The sequence below is a fragment of the Polyodon spathula genome, chromosome 42 (genome assembly GCF_017654505.1).
Source record: "Polyodon spathula isolate WHYD16114869_AA chromosome 42, ASM1765450v1, whole genome shotgun sequence".
NCBI classification, from domain to species: Eukaryota; Metazoa; Chordata; class Actinopteri; order Acipenseriformes; family Polyodontidae; genus Polyodon; species Polyodon spathula.
This window is the reverse complement of record NC_054575.1, coordinates 3,238,160-3,252,444: the sequence shown is the minus strand read 5'-3', so window position 1 is coordinate 3,252,444 and position 14,285 is coordinate 3,238,160. Positions and strand designations below refer to the sequence as shown.

The following is a 14,285-nucleotide window of genomic DNA, read 5'->3' as shown; positions in this document are numbered from 1 at the left end:
CCTGAGTTTCAATAGCCATAGTTTTATATATTATACTGGACTGTGGCTCCAGCAATGATTTACACAGCCCCCCTGAGTTTCAATAGCCATAGTTTTATATATTATACTGGACTGTGGCTCCAGCAATGATTCAAACAGCCCCCCTGAGTTTCAATAGCCATAGTTTTATATATTATACTGGACTGTGGCTCCAGCAATGATTCAGACAGCCCCCCTGAGTTTCAACAGCCATAGTTTTATATATTATACTGGACTGTGGCTCCAGCAATGATTCAGACAGCCCCCCTGAGTTTCAATAGCCATAGTTTTATATATTATACTGGACTGTGGCTCCAGCAATGATTCAGACAGCCCCCCTGAGTTTCAATAGCCATAGTTTTATATATTATACTGGACTGTGGCTCCAGCAATGATTCAGACAGCCCCCCTGAGTTTCAATAGCCATAGTTTTATATATTATACTGGACTGTGGCTCCAGCAATGATTCACACAGCCCCCCTGAGTTTCAATAGCCATAGTTTTATATATTATACTGGACTGTGGCTCCAGCAATGATTCACACAGCCCCCCTGAGTTTCAACAGCCATAGTTTTATATATTATACTGGACTGCGGCTCCAGCAATGATTCAGACAGCCCCTCTGAGTTTCAATAGCCATAGTTTTATATATTATACTGGACTGCGGCTCCAGCAATGATTCACACAGCCCCCCTGAGTTTCAATAGCCATAGTTTTATATATTATACTGGACTGTGGCTCCAGCAATGATTCACACAGCCCCCCTGAGTTTCAATAGCCATAGTTTTATATATATTATACTGGACTGTGGCTCCAGCAATGATTCAGACAGCCCTTCTGAGTTTCAATAGCCAATATGAACTGTTAGTTTGGTAAATATGGCCGACCTAGACAATGACAACACCAAAACAAAAAAACATCACAGTGGTTTTTAATTAACAAAAAATAACCCTCAGTTTCTGTTTTCATTTCTAGTAATGGTTCAACAGTCAATAAACCAACTTTTTCGACAAGAAATCAGCAGATTTGACACTTTCATACCTGGTGCTGTTTAACGATTCTCTCTTCTCTCTGGGTCTGGCAGAGTGGGGCATTCTGGGAGCCCAAACCCACGCAAGCTTCCTGTAGAGGGAGCCCGTACGGTTTCCTAGCAATGGTGCCGCAGGTTTCCATGGAGATGGAATTTCAGTGCCGTTGTGGTTTTTAACTTCCTCTTCAAACAAAGGGAACAGAGAAGAGACCAAATTCATTCCAAGAAACAAAATGACAAAGTGATGGAATACGATGGTATTACACTGAGGGGCAACGGTAACACAAGCATAGGGCAGCTGCAATGGGGCGAGGCTGGTAGAATGGGACCACAGTGTGCTGACTATACCCTCAATGATCTTCAATGGCAATGCAGACAGACAGTGGCACTGCAATGGGTCTGTGTTACACTGAGGGGCAACGGTAACACAAGCATAGGGCAGCTGCAATGGGGCGAGGCTGGTAGAATGGGACCACAGTGTGCTGACTATACCCTCAATGATCTTCAATGGCAATGCAGACAGACAGTGGCACTGCAATGGGTCTGTATTACACTACAATGGTAGCACAAGTATAGGGCAGTTGCAATGGGGTGAGGCTGGTAGAATGGGACCACAGTGTGCTCACTATACCCTCAATGAAGGCGGAAGCCAAAAACGAATTAGTGAAACAGGCAGACGTCAGCGACCGCGTCCTGAAAGTGACGCCAGCATTGAAGTGGTTAACTACGCTGTGCTCAGATCTCTCACTCAGCAGGCCTTTGTGAAGCTCAGTGATCCCTTTCTAAACAATGAAGGCTTGTTTTCAGCTTGACTAATACAATTCTAACCTTCCCGTTTATTTTTAATAAAGCAACTTTGAATATTTTTCGATCATGTTACTGAAACTGCAAATATGTAGACCGGGGCTAGGGAAAGGTTGAAGGAGATTCCTTTATTTTCTATAACCAAGTGCAAATATTTGGGCACACATATAAAAGTTTAAAAGTTCGCCACAGTAATTTTGCAGCTAATAAGAGGCAAGAGAATGGATTTTAAAGATGGTCAGCGCTCCTTTAAAGGGAGGGGCCGGTGATCCTGTTAATAAAGCTAATAAGAGGTGAGAGAATGGATTTTAAAGATGGTCAGCGCTCCTTTAAAGGGAGGGGCCGGTGATCCTGTTAATAAAGCTAATAAGAGGTGAGAGAATGGATTTTAAAGATGGTCAGCGCTCCTGTAAAGGGAGGGGCCAGTGATCCTGTTAATAAAGATGATAAGAGGTGAGAGAATGGATTTTAAAGATGGTCAGCGCTCCTTTAAAGGGAGGGGCCATATGAAATAATAAAAGAAAATAATATCAATAATAATAATAATAATAATAGTAATAATAATAATAATAATAATGATAATAATAATAATAATAACTCTATATCTGTATATATTTTGAAAGTTTATTCTGTAAGACAGAAATACAATATGTTCTCTGTGACTTTTTCAAAGTTCTGAAACTTTTGTTGAAACTTTTTGGCTTGTGAAACATTTTTTTATAATAATATATAAATATATATCCCTATAAAACCTTAGGAAAATTAAAATTTACTTTGTTAATGGTCGAATTTATTTATTTAATTATGTATGTATGTGTCTTATAAAAGTTTCCCTACAGTAAAAGCACAGCACAGTGTAATATACCACAGTGAAAGCATAGGGAAGCATTGTAAAGCACAGAGAGGTCTGGTAAAGCACAGGGAAGCATTGTAAAGCACAGAGAGGTCTGGTAAAGCACAGGGAAGCATTGTAAAGCACAGAGAGGTCTGGTAAAGCACAGGGAAGCATTGTAAAGCACAGAGAGGTCTGGTAAAGCACAGGGAAGCATTGTAAAGCACAGATAGGGCTGGTAAAGCATAGGGAAGCATTGTAAAGCGCAGAGAGGTCTGGTAAAGCACAGGGAAGCATTGTAAAGCGCAGAGAGGTCTGGTAAAGCACAGGGAAGCATTGTAAAGCACAGAGAGCTCTGGTAAAGCACAGGGTTGCCTGCCTGCTACACTGTTATCATTTTCTGTTAATTTGCCTCACCCCTCCATTCTCCAATGAAAGCTAGGCTTTTCGCTTAAGTGCAGATTGACAGGTTCTGCTTTGTTGAGTTTCTTGGAAGCTGTCACCTTCGAAAAACACTAGAAACCATTGAGCGATTGTTCAGGATTCCTGGTGAGGGATTGAGATTACAGAATTCGACCTTTCATGCAACACAGAGACAGGAGGGCTGGTCTGTTCACTGTGGTCGTTACGTGGCTGAATTCAGGTTTGCGAAGCGTGATTTCAGGTCGTCTCATCGCCAGGGGGTCTCCAGAATTCGGGGGGAAAAAGAAAACCTTCCTGCAGCTAATTATATGGCGAAGAAGCTTTTTATTTTTGTTTGTAACAATCCAGCCAAAGTGAAATGTGTTTATTCACGAACAAAATCGAGATACACAAAACAGGTGCCTAAATCACTTCTAGGAAGGAAACTAGAACCCTGTGTTGCTCCCTGGCAGCAAGGTAAGCAGGGCTTGTGTTCCCCTGTAAAAACAAAGAGATGTAACTGAATCGCAAATCTAAATTCTGCTGTCAGTAGCACACTGCCGCAGGGTCGGTTTACCAGAATTTCTTCTGGAATCTCCTTCCTCACCCACGCTGACACACAAAACTGCCACCTTGTAAAATCCTTGATTACTTAACCCAACTGACACCAAACACACAGTCAGTGATACAATCACAGCCGTTTCCCTCTGACGGGGTACCTGGTCCTGACCCCCACATTGCAGTGTGGACTGTATACCCCAGTCACTCTATATATATAGTATTATTCAGCAGCTGATCTATCTGTCTATCTATCTATCTATAATATCTACAGTATCTATCTATCTATCTATCTATCTATCTATCTATCTATCTATCAATCTATAATATCTACAGTATCTATCTATTTATCTATTTGTCTATAATCTATCTATCTACCTATCAATCTATCTATCGATCTATCTATCTATCAATCTATAATATCTACAGTATCTATCTCTCTATTTATCTATCTGTATATAATCTATCTACCTATCAATCTATCTATCTATCTATCTATCTATCTATCTATCTGTCTATCTATCTATCTATCTATCTATCTATCTATCTATTTATCTATCTATCTATCTATCTATCTATCTATCTATCTATCTATCTATCAATCTATAATATCTACAGTATCTATCTATTTATCTATTTGTCTATAATCTATCTATCTACCTATCAATCTATCTATCGATCTATCTATCTATCAATCTATAATATCTACAGTATCTATCTCTCTATTTATCTATCTGTATATAATCTATCTACCTATCAATCTATCTATCTATCTATCTATCTGTCTGTCTATCTATCTATCTATCTATCTATCTATCTATCTATCTATCTATAATATCTACAGTATCTATCATCTATCTATCTATCTATAATCTATCAATCTTTATCAATCTTTAGTCTATCTGTCTATAATCCAATATTTGTATAAGGCTGTATTATACAAGTCTCAAATGTGCAGTTTTGAGTGAAGAGACCAGATTCTATTTTCTGCCTTTCTTGTAATAATATTGAAAGGTTTGTGCCGCTCTACTAACACACTTGACAAGCTGGGAATCGGTCTGGGTTTATTGAGAAGCACACAATGTGCTGGAATCTGAAACTGTAGTTTAGGCTTCGTTACAATGCAGACCACAAGACTCACTTTACACAGAAAGCACCTGAAGAAAGCACCTGGTGTGAACTAACAACAGCAGGAAAGAAAAGAAGGAATGAAAGAAAGAAAGGCAGAACTAGGTGCGGTCTGAAACCGTCTAAAACTTGATATCAAAACTCACCCTTTGCTGAGCTGAAACCCATAGAAACGCTGGACTGTGTTCAGTTTCAGTAACGCTGATGAAGGCACTAGAGCCCAAACGCTGCTCTGCTGGACTCAGTTTAGTTTCAGTAACGCTGATGAAGGCACTAGAGCCCAAACTAGAGCTGCTCTGCTGGACTCAGTTTAGTTTCAGTAACGCTGATGAAGGCACTAGAGCCCCAAACTAGAGCTGCTCTGCTGGACTCAGTTTAGTTTCAGTAACGCTGATGAAGGCACTAGAGCCCCAAACTAGAGCTGCTCTGCTGGACTCAGTTTAGTTTCAGTAACGCTGATGAAGGCACTAGAGCCCCACACTAGAGCTGCTCTGCTGGACTCAGTTTCTTAGTTTCAAACAATAATTTAATGGAGTTTTTTTTTTTTTTTTTTTTTTCTGTTGACATGGAAGGGGGAGGAGCTACGGAAGAGATTGACGGAACTTAACGAGATTCTAGAACGCCACTGAACCTTCCTCATTCATATTCATGAGGTTAAGCTAAAGAGGGAGGGGCTATGCAATGATAAGGGGAAGAGGAAATTAGTACTAGCAGCTTGATCAGCCCCCAGTGTGTCTGGCTAACAAGCTCAGGTGTGTCTGATTATTGAACTCCTAGTGAAAGCAGGACTGGATCACACTGCTGTGCAGCGGGAGTCTGATTATTAAACTCCTAGTGAAAGCAGGACTGGATCACACTGCTGTGCAGCGGGAGTCTGATTATTAAACTCCTAGTGAAAGCAGGACTGGATCACACCGCTGTGCAGCGGGAGTCTGATTATTAAACTCCTAGTGAAAGCAGGACTGGATCACACTGCTGTGCAGCGGGAGTCTGATTATTAAACTCCTAGTGAAAGCAGGACTGGATCACACTGCTGTGCAGCGGGAGTCTGATTATTAAACTCCTAGTGAAACCAGGACTGGATCACACTGCTGTGCAGTGGGAGTCTGATTATTAAACTCCTAGTGAAAGCAGGACTGGATCACACTGCTGTGCAGCGGGAGTCTGATTATTAAACTCCTAGTGAAACCAGGACTGGATCACACCGCTGTGCAGCGGGAGTCTGATTATTAAACTCCTAGTGAAAGCAGGACTGGATCACACTGCTGTGCAGCGGGAGTCTGATTATTAAACTCCTAGTGAAACCAGGGAGTCTGATTCCCAGGCCTGATCTTTGTGAACAAATAAAAGGGAGAAATACGATGTTGCTTTTAAACTTTATTTCAATACAGAGCATTAGATTAAATAAAGCTTATGAAAAAAAAAAATTTACACTGAAGACACTGAGAGAGACTTCTAGTGGAAACGTTTGTATTGAATTGACACTGAAGACACTGAGAAAGACTTCTAGTGGAAACGTTTGTATTGAATTGACACTGAAGACACTGAGAAAGACTTCTAGTGGAAACGTTTTGTATTGAATTGACACTGAAGACACTGAGAAAGACTTCTAGTGGAAACGTTTTGTATTGAATTGACACTGAAGACACTGAGAAAGACTTCTAGTGGAAACGTTTTGTATTGAATTGACACTGAAGACACTGAGAAAGACTTCTAGTGGAAACGTTTGTATTGAATTGACACTGAAGACACTGAGAAAGACTTCTAGTGGAAACGTTTTGTATTGAATTTACACTGAAGACACAGAGAAAGACTTCTAGTGGAAACGTTTCTTTTATTTTCATTTCACACTTCAGTTTCTTTTTCTATCTCAGGAAGCTGAGTCCTGCTGTCGTGACGACCAGGAGCCAAGTGGAGGGGACAGAGAGACGTGGAGCTCCGCCCACATTGCCTGTGGTCAACAGGGGACCGGCTTTGGTCCCTGGAGACGCGAGGATCGTCCTGGAGTTGAGAGGCTGAACTGGTCGGTAGATGTTTGTGATGTTCACAGCGGCCTTGGGATAATGAACAAGCCTCTTAGCAAACAAGTCAATCTGAGGAGAGAGAGGGAGAGAGACAGAGAGACAGAGAGAGAGGGAGAGAGACAGAGAGACAGAGAGAGAGGGAGAGAGAATTAGGGTTTGAGAAGGGGAGCGGGGAAGGGAGAGGGGAAGAGAAAGAGGGGAGGGGAAGAGGGAGATAAATAAGCAAATCGAGGTAAACTGTGTGTTTTTTAATATCCTTTAATCAGACCTCTCTGTGCTTTACAATGCTTCCCTGTGCTTTACCAGACCTCTCTGTGCTTTACAGTGCTTCCCTATGCTTTACCAGACCTCTCTGTGCTTTACAATGCTTCCCTATGCTTTACCAGACCTCTCTGTGCTTTACAATGCTTCCTTGTGCTTTACCAGACCTCTCTGCGCTTTACAATGCTTCCCTATGCTTTACCAGACCTCTCTGTGCTTTACAATGTGTCCCTATGCTTTCACTGTGCTTTATTACACTGTGCTGTGCTTTTACTGAGGCAGACTCTTACCAAATCCTTGCTCACGTGAATCTTTTCTTCGAAGATGGTCCACAGCACTGACTCCTGGCAGGGGGGGGTCGTCAGTGAGCCGGGATAGCGGTAGAACTTTGACCTGTTAACCCCGGAGAGGAGGTCATCGAGGGACAGAGACAGGTTCAAATGGGCAGAGGTCACTGAAAGAGAGCAATGGCGTGAGAGTGAAGGAGAGAGTCAAGTCTTATTCCATTCCTGTGATAACCAGCATTGTTATTATTGCAGGGATGGGAATCAGACTCCTGTTGCACAGCAGTGTGATCCAGTCCAGGTTTCACTAGCAGCTTGATCAGCCCCCAGTGTGTCTAGCTAACAAGCTCAGGTGTGTCTGATTATTAAACTCCTAGTGAAAGCAGTACTGGATCACACTGCTGTGCAGCGGGAGTCTGATTATTAAACTCCTAGTGAAAGCAGGACTGGATCACACTGCTGTGCAGCGGGAGTCTGATTATTAAACTCCTAGTGAAAGCAGGACTGGATCACACTGCTGTGCAGCGGGAGTCTGATTATTAAACTCCTAGTGAAAGCAGGACTGGATCACACTGCTGTGCAGCGGGAGTCTGATTATTAAACTCCTAGTGAAAGCAGGACTGGATCACACTGCTGTGCAGCGGGAGTCTGATTCCCATGCCTGTGATGATAAGCCAGCATTCTATACATAGAAGAGAGCGATGATAAAGTAGTCATGTACCGTTGTGTGAGATATCGTCGAGTTTGGATGTGAGAAGTTTCCAGCTCAGGGGTGTGTCTTTATCATCGGTAGCCTAAAACAATAAAATGAAAAACATCATAGTAAAATAGACCCCCTCCCCCCCCGTTTCCCAGTCTCCGATGGATGGGAAAGATGGGAAACGTTGTTGGTTTTTAGCTCCGATCTTCTCCGCATTCCCGACATTCAGTCCGGGGAGCGCTCCAGTTTTTTCCCCGGAGTGTTTTTAAGCCTCACCTCAATGAGGAAGCCCAGCACTGCGATTCCTGTCGGGTCTGCCATTGCCAGGGTGTAGTTGTAATGTTTCTTGAAGTGAACGATGTGGAGCTGCAGAAACAAATAAGAGACAGCAGAGGAAGGATCGATGCATGAAACAGTGATGCATGATACACTACAAACACACACACACACACACACAGACTCCTCACCTCCATGGGGAAGTGCTTCCCATCCATCTTGTGCTCTGATCCAGGGACAGAGTGCAAGTTCCCCCAGTGCAGGTGAAACTCAATCGCGTGATAGGAGTCCTGCAGGCCCCCGCCTGTAATCTCAACACTGTCATTGAGAATGACTTTCACTGGAGAGGAGAGGGGAGAGGGGAGAGGAGAGGGAGGGAGAGGTGAGGAGAGAGAACAGGAGAGAAGAGAGGAGAGTTAAAGGAGAGGAGAGGATTGGAGGTAAGGGGAAAGGAGAGGGGGAGAAAGGAAAGAGAGAGGGTCACTTTCACTGGAGAGACACAGAGAGAGAGCGAGAGAGATACACTCGCCCTCTTTTTCATTCTTTCGAAATCTCCCCCACCTGTCCTCCTGGTGTTGACGATTTCCTTCATGATGTGCTTGTCCTCGTAATCTGAGAAGCTGAACTGCGAGAGGTTCTGGTCGGTCTGCGCTCTGTCAGTGCTGATGTCAATGGGAGATTGACGAGTTCCATTACAGCTTCCAAAGGGCTTGGTGATCCAGGCACTTGGGCCTTCAAGCAAAAGAACCCACAGAGACCCATGAATACAGCAGCTGCACCCCCATCCCCTTAGAGAAGTGTTCCACAGTGACAGCACAGTGTGATGAAGCAGAGAGGTCTGGTAAAGCACAGGGAAGCATTGTAAAGCACAGAGAGGTCTGGTAAAGCATAGGGAAGCATTGTAAAGCACAGAGAGGTCTGGTAAAGCACAGGGAAGCATTGTAAAGCACAGAGAGGTATGGTAAAGCATAGGGAAGCATTGTAAAGCACAGAGAGGTCTGGTAAAGCATAGGGAAGCATTGTAAAGCACAGAGAGGTCTGGTAAAGCATAGGGAAGCATTGTAAAGCACAGAGAGGTCTGGTAAAGCACAGGGAAGCATTGTAAAGCACAGAGAGGTCTGGTAAAGCACAGGGAAGCATTGTAAACACAGAGAGGTCTGGTAAAGCATAGGGAAGCATTGTAAAGCACAGAGATCTGGTAAAGCAAACAGAAACATAACTGTAATTTTAAGAAGTACAATGACTTACCACAGACGTCTCCATTGTAACACCATTCGTGCACTATAAAACAAAACGTTTGCAGTTGAATTGACGCTGAAGACACTGAGAAAGACTTCTAGTGGAAACGTTTGCCGTTGAACTGAAAACACGAGACGTTGTCCTTCCTTCACCTTTACCACCGGGTACAAAATCAATGGCGATTTAACTTTTAAAACCGTTCGAAAGCAGTAAAAAAAAAAAAAAAGTCAGAGAGGAAAATTCACTTCCAACTGGTATTTAAAATAAAAAATATCCTTCCAGTTAATCACTGTTGGGTGGTACTGGGTTGTAAAGGTGAGGGAAGGACAGCTTTTCATGATTCGAAACCGATGCTTCGCCGGACGGATTTGTTGATTGCCTGCCAGTAAGTGCTTGTTAACGGCAAGTATATGCCTCTGTGTTCCTACCTGTCGCTGTGTCAACACATCCACACAGCAATCCCAGAATTAGCAAGACAGCAACAGCTGGCAAGCAATGCATCTGAAACATTGAAATAAGAGAGAAGGAGTTAGACTCTAAGCTTATGTAAAGTGTGATAAAGCACAGGGAAGCATTGTAAAGCACAGAGAGGTCTGGTAAAGCATAGGGAAGCATTGTAAAGCACAGAGAGGTCTGGTAAAGCATAGGGAAGCATTGTAAAGCACAGAGAGGTCTGGTAAAGCACAGGGAAGCATTGTAAAGCACAGAGAGGTGTGGTAAAGCATCGGGAAGCATTGTAAAGCACAGAGAGGTCTGGTAAAGCATAGGGAAGCATTGTAAAGCACAGAGAGGTCTGGTAAAGCACAGGGAAGCATTGTAAAGCACAGAGAGGTGTGGTAAAGCATCGGGAAGCATTGTAAAGCACAGAGAGGTCTGGTAAAGCATAGGGAAGCATTGTAAAGCGCAGAGAGGCGTGCCATGGCAGTGAGAGAGTTGTGGATTCACAGTGGAAATCTCCCATTCAATTCCTTGTAAGGAAAGTTTCTTTGCTATGAAGCACAGTCTTTGTCATAGGCCCCCTGGCTTTTGGTGTCAGTTTGCAAGAGTGCTGCAGCTAGTGCTGACAATCTTCTGTGATCCAGGTCCTGTGTGTAGTAACAGAGTGGTGTCACATTGCAATGCCGCACAAAACACACACCGAGATTTTGCCAGATAACTCCAGATTTAACAATTACTGCTCACTTTCAATTGAAACGGTTTTATCTTACAAAAGTTCCTAGAAAGAGTTAGTGTTCCTTGAAATGAGTAGTGGAGGTGAGAGAGGTGGGGGTAGTGATGTTGATAAAGCTAATAAGAGGTGAGAGAATGGATTTTAAAGATGGTCAGCGCTCCTTTAAAGGGAGGGGTCAGTGATCCTGTTAATAAAGCTAATAAGAGGTGAGAGAATGGATTTTAAAGATGGTCAGCGCTCCTTTAAAGGGAGGGGTCAGTGATCCTGTTAATAAAGCTAATAAGAGGTGAGAGAATGGATTTTAAAGATGGTCAGCGCTCCTTTAAAGGGAGGGGTCAGTGATCCTGTTAATAAAGCTAATAAGAGGTGAGAGAATGGATTTTAAAGATGGTCAGCGCTCCTGTAAAGGGAGGGGTCAGTGATCCTGTTAATAAAGCTAATAAGAGGTGAGAGAATGGATTTTAAAGATGGTCAGCGCTCCTTTAAAGGGAGGGGCCAGTGATCATGTTAATAAAGCTAATAAGAGGTGAGAGAATGGATTTTAAAGATGGTCAGCGCTCCTTTAAAGGGAGGGGCCAGTGATCCTGTTAATAAAGCTAATAAGAGGTGAGAGAATGGATTTTAAAGATGGTCAGCGCTCCTTTAAAGGGAGGGGCCGGTGATCCTGTTAATAAAGCTAATAAGAGGTGAGAGAATGGATTTTAAAGATGGTCAGCGCTCCTTTAAAGGGAGGGGTCAGTGATCCTGTTAATAAAGCTAATAAGAGGTGAGAGAATGGATTTTAAAGATGCAAAGCTACACTGAAGACGCTGAGAAAGACTTCTAGTGGAAACGTTTGCTAGTGAAGAATAAATAGGAACAGCATGTAGATTCACTTTGAAATTGTGAAAAATGAATTCATAATTCAAAATGCGTTTTACAAAAAATAAAAGTGAAACTGTTAACATTTATACTTAAGATATAAGTTTTACGCAAATATGATATATATATATATTATATATTATATATATAGATATAATATATGGTAATCGACTTTCTCGGTGACGAGAGAGAGCGAGTAGTGAGAGGGAGTGAGAGAGAGGGTAGAGAGCAATGGAGAGAGGGCAGAGAGCGGAGAGATTAAACAGGACCCTACCTTCAAATTCCTTGGTGAAAAATTGATGAAAATGATTCTTGTGTTTGTGAGAATTCATCTGTGTCTCATTAAATAGTAGAGACGAGGGGTGGCGTCAACAAGCATAGAATGAAATAATGGACAGCAACACCCATGGGGGGGGGAGCGTTATAGAAGTTATGTAATAAAAACTATTGTAGCTCAGGAGGTGAAGCTGATAGGTTTGGATAGAAAAGTTATGTAGAGAGAGGAGAAGAGAAAGAGAGAGAGAGAGAGAGAGAGAGTTGTTCGTATCTTAGATTTATTCCCTGAGTTGTGGGTACCCCCCCTCAACTCGCAATATCTTCATACATTATTTTTGATAACATCGAGTCCTCCACTTCGACTATCCAAACACACTTAATTTTTTCCTCACAAAGAGAGAGAGAGAGAGAGAGAGGAGAGAGAGAGAGAGAGAGAGAGAGAGGGGTGAGAGAGAGAGAGAGGGGGAGAGAGAGAGAGAGAGAGAGAGAGAGAGAGAGAGAGAGAGAGAGAGAGGGGGGAGAGAGAGAGAGAGAGAGAGGAAGAGAGAGAGAGAGAGAGAGAGAGAGAGGAGAGGGAAGAGAGGAGAGAGAGAGAGAGAGAGAAAGGAGGGAGAGAGAGAGAAAGAGAGAGAGAGAGAGAGGGGGGGGAGAGAGAGTGAGAGGAGAGAGAGAGAGAGGGAGAGGGACGAGAGAGAGGGGAGAGGGGGAGAGGAGATCTCTCTCCCCTCCTCTACTCTCCTCCCTCACGAGGCGAGAGAGAGAGCGCCTACCCCTTGAGAGGAGAGAGAGAGGTCCCGCAGAGAGAGAGGGAGAGAGAGAGAGAGAGAGAGAGAGAGGGAGAGAGAGAGAGAGAGAGAGAGAGAGAGAGAGAGAGAGAGAGAGAGAGGAGAGAGAGAGAGAGAGAGAGAGAGAGAGAGAGAGAGAGAGAGAGAGAGAGAGAGAGAGAGAGAGAGAGGGGGGGAGTGAGAGAGAAAGAGAAAGACAGAGAGAGAGAGAGAGAGAGAGAAAGAGAGAGAGAGAGAGGAGAGGAGGGAGAAAGAGAGAGAGAGGGAGGGAGGGAGAGAGAAAGAGAGAGAGAGAGGTAAAGAGAGAGGGAGTGAGAGAGAGAGGGAGGGCATGGGAGATAGAGAGAGAGAGAGAGAGAGATCTCTGATAAGTTGTCAGGTGTATAAATGTCTTCTTGCAGGTGATGCAAATCTGAGCCAAATCTGAGAGGGAGACACCCTGTAATATCCCCATCGCCTTACATTCTCGATAAGCTCTTCGAAATAATATACGAGAAAAGTTAACTAAAAAAAGAAATAAAAACCCGCTAGCGCCCCAGATAAAAACACTCGCCGCGGACAGTACCCGCCATTGATTGATCCCTGATTGTAAAGGTGAGGGAAGGACAGCTTTTCTGGCGTTGGAATCAACACGCTAACAAATGGATTTATGGAATAAATACTTCTTCAAAGGCAAACGGTGTTTCTGTCAGGGCTGTAGGTCAACGGCGCGCGGTCCTAAATCCTGAAGGTTCCAGAGCGCCACTAAAATATAGATTTTCCTAAACAAGGATTATTATTATTATTATTATTATATTATTATTATTATTATTATTATTATTATTATTGTCTTTCTGCTCCGCCTTCTTGAAATGTTTTACTTTATTATCAGTGTGTGTGTGCGTGTGTTTTTTTTTGTGTCTGTCTATGTGTCAGCGTGTGTGTGTGTGTGTATGTCTGTGTTTTTGTGTGTCTGTGTGTCAGTGTGTGTGTCTGTGTGTTAGTGTGTGTGTGTCTGTGTTTATGCGTTTGTATGTGTGCGTGTTTGTGTGTGTGTTTGTGTGTGTGCGTGTTTGTGTGTGTGAGTGTGTGTGCGTGTGCGTGTTTGTGTGTTTGCGTGTTTGTGTCCACGATCATTCGTGTGTTGCTGTCGTCTTCATCTGAATTCTTGTAACCTTCTCAATGAAGCAGCTCCCAATAAAGAGGACTGACTGACTCAATCAGAGAGCTGTGTGGGAGATGTAAGGGATGTGACTAAGCTTGTCTATTATACTGCCAGTTTCGCCTCAGATACGTCACTGATGCAGAGTGAATGAGAGAGCTCTAATTGCTGCTGTTCTGTACTAGGGATATGCTGTATCCTCACAGGTCAGAACACCTGTCAGCCAATCACGTTGCCCCAGCCAGCTCTAATGTTTTGTCATGCCAACGGGGCTGGGTTCTGAACTCTCATAGAAACGGGACAGTAATAATCACAACATAGAGAGCCAGACAAAGAAACAGATTAAAACAGATTAGAAAGAAACTTAAAAAGTGAATGTTTGACCCCCCCCCCCTGCACGCCACGCGGCCGTGCCTTTACCAGGGGAGACCCTCGGGGACCCCCTGCACTCCCCTGACTGTGTGACTCCCCCCTGCACACCACGCGGCCATGCCT

The 14,285-nt window shown here is 43.4% G+C and overlaps 2 protein-coding genes across 2 annotated transcripts in view; both read right to left on the bottom strand.

The window, feature by feature from the left end:
• The window catches only part of si:ch73-248e21.5, a 1,826-nt gene extending 682 nt beyond the window's left edge, over positions 1-1,144 (bottom strand). Inside the window, exon 1 of the mRNA XM_041236945.1 lies at positions 1,060-1,144. Within this exon, the coding sequence (XP_041092879.1) occupies positions 1,060-1,112 (53 nt within the window). The 5' untranslated portion in view covers positions 1,113-1,144. The remainder of the gene's footprint in view (positions 1-1,059) is intronic.
• A 5,445-nt stretch (positions 1,145-6,589) lies between these two features.
• LOC121305223 (carbonic anhydrase 4-like) lies at positions 6,590-10,562 on the bottom strand. Its single transcript, XM_041236766.1, has 9 exons — positions 10,502-10,562; positions 9,985-10,057; positions 9,566-9,598; positions 8,879-9,049; positions 8,509-8,657; positions 8,318-8,407; positions 8,063-8,135; positions 7,348-7,511; positions 6,590-6,865 (listed from the first exon to the last, which is right to left on the bottom strand). Exons 2-9 carry the CDS (start codon positions 10,055-10,057, stop codon positions 6,638-6,640), a joined length of 981 nt encoding a protein of 326 aa, XP_041092700.1. The 5' UTR covers positions 10,502-10,562; the 3' UTR covers positions 6,590-6,637.
• Between the last annotated feature and the right edge of the window lie 3,723 nt (positions 10,563-14,285).